Source organism: Penicillium verrucosum (assembly GCF_028828655.1).
Source record: "Penicillium verrucosum strain IBT 35672 chromosome Unknown utg000005l_segment0_segment0, whole genome shotgun sequence".
Classification (NCBI taxonomy): Eukaryota; Fungi; Ascomycota; class Eurotiomycetes; order Eurotiales; family Aspergillaceae; genus Penicillium; species Penicillium verrucosum.
In genome coordinates this window covers 1,818,354-1,832,519 of record NW_026643214.1, presented here as the reverse complement: position 1 = coordinate 1,832,519, position 14,166 = coordinate 1,818,354, and the positions used below count along the sequence as shown (strand labels likewise).

The following is a 14,166-nucleotide window of genomic DNA, read 5'->3' as shown; positions in this document are numbered from 1 at the left end:
GTGTTGCGAGTTTGTTGATGGCAACGGGCTTGGTGGATTGGTGGATTATGTAATATGCGTGCAGGGCCTACCTTACCCAGTAGTTAGTTAACTAGGTATCTTCAATGATCTCTTGGAACTACTAGAATAAACTCTTGGGCCATTAATTTCATGACATGGAGATTAAATGTACACAGTACAGGTAAATAACTAGGTAACTAACTACCTAGTTACCTAGGTAGTTAGTTAACTGCCTAAGATATATACTAGACCACGTGATAGCTTAGGTGATATCTTATCGGATGTCCCCAAGTTGTCCCCAAGTTGTCCGTCACCAAATGGTATTCTGTCCTTGACTCCTCGCCATTGTACCCAACAAATCTCCCAGAGGAGAATCTTGATGTGGGCATCGCCACGTCTGCCACAATAATCTTGCCCTTACCTCTGGCCCTCCCGATTCTAGCAATATGCGCTGGGTGTCTGCCTTCCTTGCCCTGGCATTAACAGGTGCATTGCAGGCAAATGCACTGGATGCTACAATCTTCACCTTTCCTTCCAAGACTGCAACTTCTTTATCTGGTAGTCCCCAACAACAAACAATATCAGAAGATGAGGCCCGGCTTGTTTTGGAGCTTCGTATGAAGTCCTCTGTAGCATCGGTCCTTGGAATGGTGGATGCAGACACTGTGCACAACTTGAATCAGTTTGCTCAAGATGATCTCACTCTCTTTGGGGGAGCTACTGGGGGGATTGCTCTGAAGAAGAGCATCTTGATTATGGAAGGGATCGACCATGAAGTTGGTAAGTGGAAATAGGCTCACACTTGACTGGAATCTAGCTAATGTCATGCAGCTCTAGGAATGCAAAAATCCCAACCAAACCATCTCCATATTCCTCAAATCTCCTCACCCTTTATCGGATTTGATTTGCTGGAATCATTTGTTGAAAGCAGCCCCACTGCGAAAGGGGACCGTGGACAGACTTGTACATACTTCAACAATGCTAACAGGGCTGCATCATCAACATCCCAGGTAGCAAAGCCAACTTAAATGACTTCACATTCTCTCGCTAACTTTTCGATTATACCAGACTCCCAAGGAATGCCTATCCAGGGACCCCATGTTTGCCGATGGGTCTGATTTGCTTTCTCGTGACTCGCTGCCACTAATTGATTCAGTGGAATCCTGGATAAGCAAGGATCACAAGGATTCGGCTGTGAAGTTGTCCTTCAAGGTATCAAGTTCCCCCGTACCCAACTGGTGAATGATTTCTAATTCCACATCATCAATTGCAGAATGTGCCTGGTGATTCCATTCTTAGAACCAAGTTCTTAGAGAGGTTGCTTCTTCACCTAGCTAAAATAGCATCAACCAACAACCAGGAAATCACGACTGTTGTTCTACCCCCTGGTGTCAAATCAGAAGGACTCAGCCGCCGAAGTGCGAAACCATCATCGGCACCAGTCACCCAACAAAATACCTTTAGGAGGTCGGCGCAGAATTCTGCGCTGCGGTCGACCCTGGCGCCTGTCTGTCATGCTTCAAACTCATCATGCGCTGAATCTACCAATAACTGCTCTGGACACGGCTCCTGCTATCTGAAATATGGTTCGGGTGTTGAGGGAACGACAGGAAATTGTTATGCATGCCAATGCAAACAAAGTGTTGTTCAGAATAGCGATGGCACCACCAAGACAGTTAATTGGGGTGGATCGGCTTGCCAGAAAAAAGACATCAGCTCACCTTTCTTCCTTGTTGCGGGTGTTAGTTTGCTTGCCATCATTCTGGTTGGTAGTGCGATTGGAATGCTTTTCAGCATGGGCTCACAGGAGCTACCCAGTGTTATCAGTGCTGGTGTCGGAAGTCCTAAGTCTCAGATGTGAGTGAGTATATGGAAAGCTGTGTAGGTGTTAGGGTGCCGTTTTGGCTTTGGTTTTTTTTTTTTTTTTTTGCTTTCCTTTTTAGGGGCCAGGGTTTCATGTTCTTTTCCTTATTCATCCCTCAGCCTTTAGGCAAGTTTTACTTTGCTTTGTTTCTGATCACCCCTTCCCTACACTACATCAAGGGGGAACTTCCAGATTTAGACAGCAGTATATACATGTAAGGTGGTGGAAACTAGTTTGAAGGACATGGGGCCATACCAGAAGAATGATTGTATAGCATGTACAAAACAATACTTTGTATGTATGTACTTCGGTGTTGGGCACCAAGTAATAAATATAAATAGATAGGTATTCAACCAATGCACAACCCATTCAGCCTGCTAAATGGACCAAGAATTGGGAGGAAACAGTGGCTGTCAGAAGCACCATAGGACAAGGTTCCCCCTCATAGTATGAAATAGGGTGAAAGGGAGACAAGATAATTCATAAATCTCCAGCCGAAAGAAGAAAAAAGAACAAGGTCCCTATGATCCATATGCGCCCCCAGTCCAAATTGGGCCAAACAAACGATAAATTACACATATCCACTCATAAACAAGGAAAATAGAACTCCAGCCAACATTCCAGATGTGGTTCCGGCAGAAAAATAATTTTGCAGATTAGTCAAATCGTGAAGGGGTATGAAAAGGATAGCAGTCAAAAGGTCTATCGTGTGGTAGCAGCTTCGACTTGACGAGGTGTGCGTTCTTCTGAAGGCAGCGGATCCACAGGCGAAGAAGTCCTAACTGCAGGCGGTTGTGTTCCCGAAGAGGAAAAATGGATGGGAGCCCGGCGGAGCCGAGTGGGAATCAATCGAGACCAGACAGATTGACTCGAAGCATCCGAGGCATGGACTGAGTCCAAAGGTTGATCTCGTCCACTCCGCACACGCTGTTCTTGGGTTGGAGATATGTCTCTTTCCTCTGGCGAGGTCGATTGAAATATTCGGCCAGGCAAGCCCATCTGGGCCCGAAATCCATTTGCCCTGCCACCATTCCAAGCGACTCGAGGAGGTCTGAGAATTGCATCCGGGTGGATCGAGGCTGTACGACGACCCTGGCGATCTGTGAGAGACTGTGATTCGGCCTGTGTACGGGGTTTGGGGACATAGTAATCGGCCTTGCACAGAGGGCAACATGCCCTTCTACTAGTCAGCCAGGGGTCGACGCATGAGGCATGGAAAGCATGTCCACATGCAAGTCCCCGGATATCATCATCGTCCTCAATGATATCTAGGCAAATCGCGCAAGAATCGCCAGGGTTGGGCAGAAGATCAGCAGGAACAGAATTACGAATGAAGGCATCACCATCATGGTTCTCAAGGTCAATGTTCATGTCTTCGTTGGTCAAAGAATGCTCCCATCTGTCTTTCTGGATACCTGTACCACTGGATTGTTGGGTAGAAGGCATCCCAGATACTGCAGGGCCCTTCTCCTCCGAAGCCTGCACCGGAGGGCCATCTTCCAGCTGTTGAATGGGGGTTTGTGATGTGTCATTGGAATCCACTCGCCCGCGGCCCTTGGTGGATGGTGATATTGACGCTGTGTGGACCCCAACCGCTGTTGTCACGATATCACTTTCATCTTTTAGGCTCTGGGGTCTACTATTCGGAGCTGTGATACCTCCTTCTGTTGGAAGACCCTGGTTGGCGCGAGTTGATCTCCAGACTTTGTACTTGACCAGTGGAAACCGCCCGTTGACTTCATCCATAGTCATTAGCCTTTTCTCCCTTCTCCTGCGATGGGGTCGTGGCATAGTGACCAAGTCTATGGGCTCCCCTGCTTCCTCACTGCGGAGCTGACGGTTTCGTTGGCTATATCGAAAGCAGTACTTGACTCCAACGATGATCCTACGATAACCGTTAGATGCCACCCCTGAAACACTGGAAGGCTGGCTCGCTGGCCTGGACAGAGGGAGTATTAAGCGACATACCATAAATTTGTGAACACAACACCAAATCCAAGAGCGACGAAGAATAATAAAGGTGAGCTTGTAGGATTATTTGAACCCGAACCCTCTCCGCCGCTACTGGCAGTAGTGGTGGCAGCACTGCTAGAGGCTGATGTTGGTGTTGAAGACATTCCGACTAGAATTGAAAATGGAAATGACCCCGATCCCACTCGGAACACGGCCACTTGATTATTGTTGGAGTCTCAGTTGCCCCAGTGTCGATCCTTCATGCCTCGGGTTGTGTGTACAGGGCAACCCTGTAGGTCAATTTCGGGCTAGACTCCAGCAGATTAAGTCCAAGATGACGAGAAGGGTGGAGGTGAACGATCCAAGGGTATATGTATCCCATGTGATAAAATATTTCAAGATTAAACTTGATGGCCTGTGGTGGATGATCGACCGTAAGCAGAACACACAGAACTTCCTGCGAAGAGAAGGTGAATGCCGAAAGTCGATCTCATATCATTATCAGTAGAGAAAGTAGAAGACACCTAGGCGAGGTGAAGAGAGACAGAGAGACAGAAAGACAAAAGGAACAGAGAGACAGGGAGACAGGGAGATGGGGAGATGAAGAGATGGAGAGAAAGTGGATCAAGGCAGGAGGCCAGGCTCCTGACTTAAGGATTGCATGCGGTAGGGACTGAGGCCTTAGGCTGTAAATCACGGGACTTTGTACTTTTTGAATTTCACCGTTTAGAACTATGTTGTACATACATGTAACTAGTTATGTTGTATGTAAATAAGACGTATAAGGTACCCTTTTTTGGTTCTATATTGTATTTCCTTTTTGAATAAATGGTTGTGTATTGCATATTATTGCATACTTTCATAAAGGTACATAGTTAACTATGTTGTAGTTATTAGGTGTAAACCCTATAATTTGTAAACAATAGCGCTTTAAGTGAATTTTGATTTATGAAACTATCTTACTTCTTATATGAAATGAAGTGAAAGATACTTCTCTTATATGAAGTGAAAGAATACCTAACTAGGTAACTTACATATATAACTAGCTGATAAATAAAAGTCTCATATGGCCGCTACACCGCTCCGTATCTCCCCCCGACTCCCCCCGAAACCCTTCGTTCACCTCGACACACAATTAGAGATCTCCCTCTTCATCACATCTACACACATCCAGTCTCACTATGGCTAAAGCTAATCCAGTGGTTTTCTTTGATATTGCCCTTGGAGGTAAGTGGGCTTTATTGGCATGTTTTGGTCCATCTAAGTAGTCATCTCACCTGAACTCTGCTAAGTAATATAATTTCCCATACAGGCGAGTCCTTAGGTCGAGTGAAGATGGAGCTGTTTGCAAATGTCACCCCACGAACCGCAGAGAATTTCCGCCAATTCTGCACCGGTGAGAGCAAGAACTCCAAGGGACAGCCCCAGGGCTACAAGGGAAGCAAATTTCATCGAGTGGTATGTTGTCTAACTCTGGATATCGATCCAGAATTAATCCAGAACTAATACTCGCTGCAGATCAAAGATTTCATGATCCAGGGAGGAGATTTCATCAATGGCGATGGGACTGGGTCATGTACCATATATGGCACCTCGAAATTTGCGGATGAAAATTTCACACTCACACATGACCGTGCTGGTTTGTTAAGTATGGCTGTAAGTCTAAACTCTCCTCACTAAGAGTACCCTCACTAACAACAACAGAATTCGGGCCCAAATACCAATGGTTGCCAATTTTTTATAACAACCACGGCCACCCCATTCTTGAACACCAAGCATGTAGTCTTCGGCCAGGTGATTGATGGGATGGACATTGTTAAGATGCTGGAACATACCCGTACTACTAAAGACAAGCCCAACCAAGATGTAACTATTGTGCAATGTGGAGAGATGTAATGCAAATTACGCCAATGAGGTGATATCTGGGAAACAGCGCAGATTAGAAGAAAAGAGGTTAAATCATGGAAATATATCAATTTCTTATGGCTTTAGTGACCAGGGCTTTTGGGATATTTCATAATGATCATCAACATAGACATGATATCTCCAAACCAAAAAAAAAAAAAGAAAAAGAAAAAGAAAAAGAAAAGGAAAGACTACACAGAATCCTGTCGTCAAATCTAGAGCCTGAACTTATTCAGATAATCCGCAGCCAGTGAAATGGCCTCCTCGACCTTGTCAGCATTGGTACCGTTACCAATGGACGTAGGCCCCTTTCCTCCTGCTTTTCCTCCCACGGCGCCTGAGACGACGGCTGCCCAGTCGCTCGCTGAAGCACCTTGGTCACTCAGTCCCTGTATCCAAAATCAGTATAAGAATCCACAAGTGATATTTTAGTTGCTCCCCCCTCCCCAAAATCCAAGAAGGGTAAGACTGATGTATCCTGTTACTCACCTGAGAGATATAACATCCATGTGAAACCCGACCTTGTTCAGAGTCGGCCGCCAAGAGATAGACACTCTTGCCCTGCATCTTTGATTTGACATGGTTGAGAGATTCACTGACAGCCTTGGCATTGGCAGAAATCGGAAGCTGGACCACAAGCCATGACTTGTCTTGATTTTCCGGAGCTTCGAAATAGGAGGTGATAGCATCGACGGCTTTCTTCGATTCCATTTTTTGTTGGGCCTTTTGGCCATCGAGGACCTGCTTATTGATCTTGGCAAAACGTTCGCGGAACTTGGCCTTTTGGACGGCGGAGATTGCAAGCTGGTTGAGATCTACCTGGACTTGCTTAGCCTCCTGCTCCTTTCCGGAGCCCAAAGGCAACCCGTTCAGCCGATCAAGGCGTTGTCCGAATTCCTCGGCAACTCTCTGCACCTCGTGTGCATCCTCTCCAGTGACAGCGATAATTCGGCGAATTCCCTTGGCAATGCCATTCTCCTCCAGAATGATCAAATCCTTGATGTCGCCTGTCTTCTGCACATGAGTTCCACCGCATAACTCAATGCTGACTTCCTGCCAACGAGGATCCTTGACATTCTGCAAGATCTCCTCCAATTCCACGCCGACAGAGACCACACGAACAGGATCAGGGTAAGTCTCGCCGAATACGGCCCTAATGCCGGAAATTTGTTGGGCAGTGGCGAGTGGAAGTTCTTGGGAGTAAACAGCACAGTTCTGTCGGATATAATCAGTCGCCTTGGCTTCGATCTTCTCGAGTTCGGCGTCAGAGATTGCGCTCTTATGCGAGAAGTCAAATCGGAGCTTCTCCGCGGCCACCAGGGAACCCTTCTGATCAACACCATCGCCCAGGATCTCCTTAAGGGCGAAATTCAGGATATGGGTTCCGGTATGGTTATTCCGGATGGGCCAGCGTCGGAGCTCGTCATACTCGCAAATGACAGAATCCCCGACAACAAACGAACCGTATTTCATGAAGCCAGTGTGTAGAACGTATCCGGCATAAGATTGCACATCGCCAACTTCAAGCTCCGCTTGTCCGTCAATGATGATTTTGCCTGTATCGTTTTCCTGACCACCCTGTTCCGCATAGAAGTTCGTACAGTCGAGAATGACGCCAAGCTGTGCCCCCTCGGGAACATCATCAGTGCTATTGTGGAAAGTTTTCCCATGGTAGATAGCCTTGACGTGAGAAGTGATGTTACCTCGGCCAAATTTAGGCGAATCATCCGTTTTTTGTACGTCGTTCATTTTCTCCAGCTTGCCTAGATCATGAACATCAAGCTTAACTGTGTTCTCAGCGGCCTTCTTTTGACCCTTGCTGGCCTCCTTCGCCTTCAAGCGAGCCTCTTCAAACTCGACATCGTCAATGCGGAGGCCACGCTCCTCGGCCATAATCCGAGTCAGGTCAACCGGGAAGCCAAAGGTGTCGTACAGTCTCCAAACATCGGCGCCATGGAGCATATCAGTGCCCTTAACTTTGGCCTGTTGGGCGTATTGCTCAAATTGCCGTTCACCTCTATCCAAAGTCTTGGCAAATGACAACTCTTCCTCGTCCAAGATTTCGATAACATCTTGCTGCTTGCGCTTGAGTTCAGGGAACATTTCACCCAATTGATTCACAACAGTCGGCACTAGCTTAGCGAAGAAATTCCCAATATCGACCTGGAAATACTTTCGGGCATAGCGAGCTCCTCGGCGTAGGACACGGCGAATCACATAGCCACGGCCCTCGTTGTTGGGAATGACACCATCCGAGATAGCGAACATCAAAGTCCGCACGTGATCTGCAACAACACGGTAGGCCGTGTCAATTCCATCGGCATCCTCGGCGCCAAAGTGGCCGCGGTATTCCCGGGCCCCAGTGGTATTCTGGATAGCCTGGAAGATCGGAGTGAAGACATCGGTATCGTAGTTAGAAGGTTTGTCCTGGAGGATGGACACCAGTCTTTCGAAGCCCATTCCGGTATCGACGTGTTTGTTGGGAAGGGATCTCAAGGAGCTATCTGGCTCGCGGTTATATTGGATGAAGACGTTGTTCCAGATTTCCAACACATTTGGGTCGTCTTCATTGACGAGGTGAGCAGCGTTGCGCCCACCGATCCGATCATAGTGCACTTCACTGCAGGGTCCACATGGGCCTTGGTCACCCATTTCCCAGAAGTTGTCCTTCATATCTCCAGGAAGAATGTGGGATTCAGGAACGCCCACCGATTTCCATAGTTCTTTGGCTTCCAGATCTGGTTCCAATCCACCGGCTTCATTACCCTCAAAGTAAGTAACGTAGAGACGATCGGGGTCTAGCCCGTAGACTTCCGTCAACAGGGTCCACGAGTAAGTGATAGCTTCTTTCTTGAAGTAGTCGCCAAAACTCCAGTTGCCGAGCATCTCAAAGAAGGTCTAGAGACCCTGTCAACACTTCTTCTGTTGAATGATAAAAATGGGGTTTCAATACTGACATGGTGATAGCTATCCTTGCCAACATCATCCAAATCCTGTGTCAAGTCAGTCAGTGGACCAAAGCCCCTCCAAGACCCCTCTTCAAGGTTTATCAAGGCACACCCACGTTATGTTTTCCACCGGCACGAAGACACTATCCAATTGTATTAGCAACAGTACCAAAGTCGGATAATATTTTTTTGGTTGGGAAATATCCAATACCTTTTGCGAGTTTGTTGCGCGCTTCATCTTTCCAAATTCCGACGAGGCGTCAACGGTGCCTAGGAAGATGGACTTGAACTGATTCATTCCCGCATTGGTGAAAAGAAGAGTCGGATCCGATAGAGGAGCAACGGGGGAAGAAGGTACTGTTTACAAGAATAGCCTCAGGTCAGTCCATGTCGTTGGCGGGGGTGGAGGGGTAGGGTAAAAAAAAAGAGAATGGGCTCAACCCACCGAATGTATGGCCATTTTGTTTAAAATAATCTAAAAAGGTATCTCGGACTCGCTGAGCAGTCCACTCTGAACTGAGAGAAGTCATTCTGTCGAATGTGGGAGGGTTGGTTGACAGAGAGTGAACAAAGCAAGAAGAGAATGTTCTGGGTTGATTTCTGCGAAGGAGATGAGTCAAAGCCCGTTCCCCGTTCGTCACCACCCCAGAAACCCGCATCGAGCAACGAACTTGAAACCCCCCCGGATCTGTGCACTTAGAAGTTCAACCACCTTTGATCTCTTCTTCTTCTTCTTCTTTTTTTTTTTTTTTTTGCCACTTGCGAAAAACCCAAGAGAGACAGAGGGAGAGAGACAAAGACAGAGAGAGAGAGAGAGAGAGGCAAAGTGGATGGCGGGTGAGGAAGGTCACGGGAAGAAGCGCCCGGCTGAAGCTGACCCCGATGGCGCGCAACCGTTAACGAAGAGATTTGGATATCTGCGAATAGGTAGGCAATTGAAATTGAAATTGGAGGTTGTGGTGAAGTTTTCAAGTTAACATATTTGTAGATAATAGCGTGCCAATTTCCGCTCGGACCAAACCCAAGGGGCATATCGAGCACATCCAACATATCCAACATAACCACCAACATAATCAGCATAACCAAGAGCCCTTTCCCCCAAATGATGCAATGATCTTGGATGACACCAAGCATACGACTTATATTCACAACCTGGATCAAGAATTAATGGAAGCCGACTCTCCTGGTTTGGTGTTTTCACCATTCGTGCAGAAAGTGCTCTCAGTCCCTCAATCCGTTCTATCCGACTCGAAACCCTCAGGTAAAGAACTCGTTCTTTATACGGAACCATATTCCCTCACGGTTCCCAAGGAAAAAGATAATGTTCGAAGAGCAATTCTTGAATCTCGAGCACGCGCTAGAGAGACCAAGGTTCCGGAAGATTTATACGACGATCCAATGGATATTGATAGTTAGTACAATATGGGTAATTAGCATTAGGATTAGGATAGCGAATTGTATGAATTTATTGTATCTTTTAGACGAATGCCAACATGGAAAATGTACTTCTGAGTACTTCCTCATATAGCTAGTTATATATCCAAGGTAGATACATATATATCTACGTAACTAGGCCATAGTTAACTAACTAGCCCTGGAGTTATGTATGAAGTATGTAATATACCTAGGTACGGTGTATTATTACTTAAGAATAACTAAAACCACGTGACTCACCGCTTCCGAAGAATTTTCTGGTTTTTTTTTTTGTGGCTCCGACTAAAATATGCACTGGGCTTGATAAAAAAAAATTTCCTCTCTCCCCCACCATCCTCTTCCCATCCCTCCCTCAAAATCAAACGTACAATTTCATAATGGCCGATTCTGAGGTTTACGACGGTGCCGTCGGCATCGATCTTGGTACGTTTTTGCTCTACTAAATTCGATCACACAGCTGCTAATTGCCTTTTTTTCTCTTTTCTTTAGGTACTACCTACTCTTGTGTTGCCAACTACGAGGGCACCAATGTCGAGATCAGTACGCTTTCCTCCCTCAAATTCGATTTTTCTCTGAGATAATACTGACCATTTGATCAGTTGCCAACGACCAGGGTAGCTACACTACCCCCTCCTTCGTCTCTTTCACCGACAAGGAGCGTCTGATTGGTGATGCCGCCAAGAACCAGGCCGCCATGAACCCTGCCAACACCGTCTTCGATATCAAGTGAGTTCTTAGAAAAAAAAAAGAAGAAGAAAAAAAAAAACCTCTTGCGCAGTCTATCAATTCGAGATATGCGCATTCTCCACATTTTCAAATTCGTTCTAACTCAAATGGAACAGGCGTCTGATCGGTCGCCGCTTCGAGGACCCCATCGTCAAGAAGGATGTTGAGTCCTGGCCCTTCAAGGTCATCGACCAGGGTGGCAACCCCGTTGTCCAGGTTGAGTACCTTAGCGAGACCAAGGTCTTCTCTCCCCAGGAGATCTCCTCCATGGTCCTCATGAAGGTATGACGATATATATACATACATTCCACATTTGTGGGATTTGTTTGCTGACTGTTTGGACAGATGAAGGAGGTCGCTGAGATCAAGCTCGGCAAGAAGGTTGAGAAGGCTGTCATCACCGTGCCCGCCTACTTCAACGACAACCAGCGTCAGGCCACCAAGGATGCCGGTGCCATCGCTGGCCTGAACGTTCTCCGTATTATCAACGAGCCTACTGCTGCCGCTATCGCCTACGGTCTCGGCGCTGGCAAGTCTGAGAAGGAGCGCAACGTTCTCATCTACGATCTCGGTGGTGGTACCTTCGATGTGTCCCTGCTGAACATCCAGGGTGGTGTCTTCACCGTCAAGGCCACTGCTGGTGACACTCACCTTGGTGGTCAGGATTTCGACACTAACCTCCTTGAGCACTTCAAGAAGGAGTTCCAGCGCAAGACTGGCAAGGATCTCTCCGGTGATGCTCGTGCTCTCCGTCGTCTCCGCACTGCTTGCGAGCGTGCTAAGCGTACCCTGTCCAACGCTACCCAGACCACCGTCGAGATTGACTCTCTCTTCGACGGTGAGGACCTTAACTCCTCCATCACCCGTGCCCGCTTCGAGGACCTTAACGCCAAGGCTTTCTCTGGCACCCTCGACCCCGTCCAGCAGGTCCTCAAGGACTCTGGCATGCCTAAGAACAAGGTTGACGAGATCGTCCTTGTTGGTGGCTCCACCCGTATTCCTCGTATCCAGAAGCTCCTGAGCGACTTCTTCGATGGCAAGAAGCTCGAGAAGGTAAGACAAACCGCACTACTTGATCTAACGTCAAACCCAAGTTACTTACCTTTTTGTTTCTTCTTCTATAGAGCATCAACCCCGATGAGGCTGTTGCCTACGGTGCTGCCGTCCAGGCCGGTATCCTCTCCGGCAAGGCCACCTCTGCTGAGACCGCCGATCTGCTCCTTCTTGACGTTGTTCCTCTTTCCCTTGGTGTTGCCATGGAAGGCAACATCTTCGCCCCCGTTGTCAACCGTGGCCAGACTGTCCCCACTATCAAGAAGCGCACCTTCACCACTGTTGTCGACAACCAGAGCACTGTCCAGTTCCCCGTCTACCAGGGTGAGCGTACCAACTGTGCTGACAACACCTCCCTGGGCGAGTTCACTCTTGCTCCCCTTCCTCCCATGCGCGCCGGTGAGGCCGCTCTCGAGTGTGTCTTTGAGGTTGACGTCAACGGTATCCTGAAGGTTACCGCCACTGAGAAGACCTCTGGCCGCACCGCCAACATCACCATCTCCAACGCTGTTGGCAAGCTTTCCAGCTCCGAGATCGACCAGATGGTTGACGGTATGTTTCTTCTGCAAACTTTAATCTTACGACCACATGCTGACTTGACAATTTTTTTTTAGATGCTGCTAAGTTCAAGATCAGCGATGAGGCTTTCACCAAGCGTTTCGAGTCTCGCCAGCAGCTCGAGTCTTACATCTCCCGTGTCGAGGAGATTGTCTCCGACCCTGGTATGTCCATGAAGCTCAAGCGCGGCAACAAGGAGCGCATTGAGTCTGCTCTCAGTGATGCTATGGCTCAGCTCGAGGTTGAGGACTCCACCCCCGAGGACCTCAAGAAGAAGGAGCTTGCTCTCAAGCGTCTGATTACCAAGGCTATGGCCACACGGTAAATGCATACATGGGAAGACATGAACATAGACTTATGGCCAACGAATTTTCCTCTTTCCCGGGACTCTGCTTCTCAGGGAATCTGCGCCATGTAGACCTTGGGCAGAGTTGGTCTCTGTCACGCTTTGTTTATGAAGCCGGGCAACTTGGGCGCAGTTTTCTTTTCTTGAAAAGTATGAATTTGTTTTGTTTTTTGTAGACGAAGTTCGCCATCTGCAATTTAATGACATTGTGATGATCTCCTGTCGTTGTAATACTTGTAATAGTCTCTACATCGTTGATATACGTAAGTAACTTCTTGGCCGCGAGGCGGAAGGGCGGGTAATGTGAGAGAGATCAACTTCTGAAATGTGTGCCTCCGCTCTTGAACTTTTTCAACAATCGCTTCCACCAACGCAACATATTATGTTCCAGTCAATTCGCTCATTTTTCCCTCGTCTTGTTGCACGTCGTCAAGGGACTCAGGCCTTTCAACCATTATGTCTCCTACCCCGAACCCAGCGCGCCATTCCTCTCAATCGGCGTGAGTTTGCCAATTCACCTGCCCTATACAAGAAAAAGGACAAGGCCAAGAAAGCTTCTGGTTCTGCCTCTGAGCCAGAGGAGACCCCTAGTGCTCCTTCCGAAGATCCCTTTGATCTCTCCCAATTACACAATGGCATTTCCACAGCTATTGCTAGGCTAAAAGATGATCTGTCCAAGCTTCGCGCAGGAGGACGGTTCAACACTACAGTCTTAGAAAGTTTGAGAGTCCAGCTGAGCAAAGACAGCAAAGATTCGGTTAAATTGGGAGATCTGGCGCAGGTTGTGCCCAAGGGAGGACGTATGGTTACTCTTTTGGCGGCCGAAGAGGATGTAAGTTCATGATGTTCGATCGCTCTTTTTGTTTTTTCTTTTCTTTTCTTTTCTTTTCTTTTTTGAGCTTCTTTCTTGCTGTGGCATGAGCCTGGTATTGCTGTCCCAATGAACCAACTCTAATACATTTTGAGCAGCACTTGAAACCTCTCACTTCAGCTATCGTCTCCTCAAACCTCTCCTTGACCCCTCAGCCCGATCCTCACAACGCCCTTCAGCTTAACATTCCTATCCCACCGCCTACAAAAGAATCCCGGGATAAGAACGTCCAAGCTGCCAAGCAAGCATTCGAAAAGGCTGCCGGTGTAGTACGTGACTCTAGGGGTGCCATGCATAAACGTCTTCAGGACATGCAGAAGAAGAAACTCGCTCGACCAGATGACGTGCGCAAGGCTCACGATCAGATGGAGAAGGTTACAGACCAGGGCCAAAAGGAGGTGAAGGATGCATTTGAAGCGGCCAAGAAGACATTGGAACAGGCATAAGAAGCCCAATTCGCAAGCCAAGGGAAATGGTGGGAAAAACAAATTATAAGCTTATGGCAATG

The 14,166-nt window shown here is 47.6% G+C and overlaps 7 protein-coding genes across 7 annotated transcripts; 5 read left to right on the top strand and 2 right to left on the bottom strand.

Moving 5' to 3' along the window:
- Positions 1 to 446: 446 nt before the first annotated feature.
- On the top strand, positions 447 to 1,861 carry N7516_011557 (DUF3844 domain-containing protein; the record flags this gene model as incomplete). Its single annotated transcript, XM_057224275.1, has 4 exons — positions 447 to 780; positions 832 to 1,010; positions 1,069 to 1,212; positions 1,274 to 1,861. 4 exons carry the CDS (start codon positions 447 to 449, stop codon positions 1,859 to 1,861), a joined length of 1,245 nt encoding a protein of 414 aa, XP_057069415.1.
- Positions 1,862 to 2,566: 705 nt separating this feature from the next.
- Positions 2,567 to 4,005, bottom strand: N7516_011556 (E3 ubiquitin-protein ligase RNF103; the record flags this gene model as incomplete). The annotated part of the gene is made up of 2 exons (XM_057224274.1): positions 3,833 to 4,005; positions 2,567 to 3,749 (listed from the first exon to the last, which is right to left on the bottom strand). The coding sequence occupies exons 1-2, from the start codon at positions 3,979 to 3,981 to the stop codon at positions 2,567 to 2,569; spliced, it is 1,332 nt and encodes a 443-aa protein (XP_057069414.1). The 5' UTR covers positions 3,982 to 4,005.
- Positions 4,006 to 4,998: 993 nt separating this feature from the next.
- cyp3 (putative peptidyl-prolyl cis-trans isomerase) lies at positions 4,999 to 5,713 on the top strand (the record flags this gene model as incomplete). Its single annotated transcript, XM_057224273.1, has 4 exons — positions 4,999 to 5,044; positions 5,130 to 5,275; positions 5,336 to 5,473; positions 5,522 to 5,713. 4 exons carry the CDS (start codon positions 4,999 to 5,001, stop codon positions 5,711 to 5,713), a joined length of 522 nt encoding a protein of 173 aa, XP_057069413.1.
- A 224-nt stretch (positions 5,714 to 5,937) lies between these two features.
- Positions 5,938 to 9,329, bottom strand: N7516_011554 (alanine--tRNA ligase; the record flags this gene model as incomplete). The annotated part of the gene is made up of 6 exons (XM_057224272.1): positions 5,938 to 6,111; positions 6,212 to 8,620; positions 8,680 to 8,715; positions 8,787 to 8,813; positions 8,882 to 9,027; positions 9,116 to 9,329. The coding sequence occupies 6 exons, from the start codon at positions 9,327 to 9,329 to the stop codon at positions 5,938 to 5,940; spliced, it is 3,006 nt and encodes a 1,001-aa protein (XP_057069412.1).
- On the top strand, positions 9,282 to 10,086 carry N7516_011553 (uncharacterized protein; the record flags this gene model as incomplete). The annotated part of the gene is made up of 2 exons (XM_057224271.1): positions 9,282 to 9,597; positions 9,659 to 10,086. The coding sequence occupies 2 exons, from the start codon at positions 9,282 to 9,284 to the stop codon at positions 10,084 to 10,086; spliced, it is 744 nt and encodes a 247-aa protein (XP_057069411.1).
- Positions 10,087 to 10,481: 395 nt separating this feature from the next.
- Positions 10,482 to 12,766, top strand: hscA (putative Hsp70 chaperone (HscA); the record flags this gene model as incomplete). The annotated part of the gene is made up of 7 exons (XM_057224270.1): positions 10,482 to 10,527; positions 10,594 to 10,644; positions 10,704 to 10,830; positions 10,947 to 11,112; positions 11,176 to 11,883; positions 11,955 to 12,435; positions 12,498 to 12,766. 7 exons carry the CDS (start codon positions 10,482 to 10,484, stop codon positions 12,764 to 12,766), a joined length of 1,848 nt encoding a protein of 615 aa, XP_057069410.1.
- Positions 12,767 to 13,169: 403 nt separating this feature from the next.
- Positions 13,170 to 14,104, top strand: N7516_011551 (ribosome-recycling factor; the record flags this gene model as incomplete). Its single annotated transcript, XM_057224269.1, has 2 exons — positions 13,170 to 13,619; positions 13,757 to 14,104. 2 exons carry the CDS (start codon positions 13,170 to 13,172, stop codon positions 14,102 to 14,104), a joined length of 798 nt encoding a protein of 265 aa, XP_057069409.1.
- Positions 14,105 to 14,166: the final 62 nt, after the last annotated feature.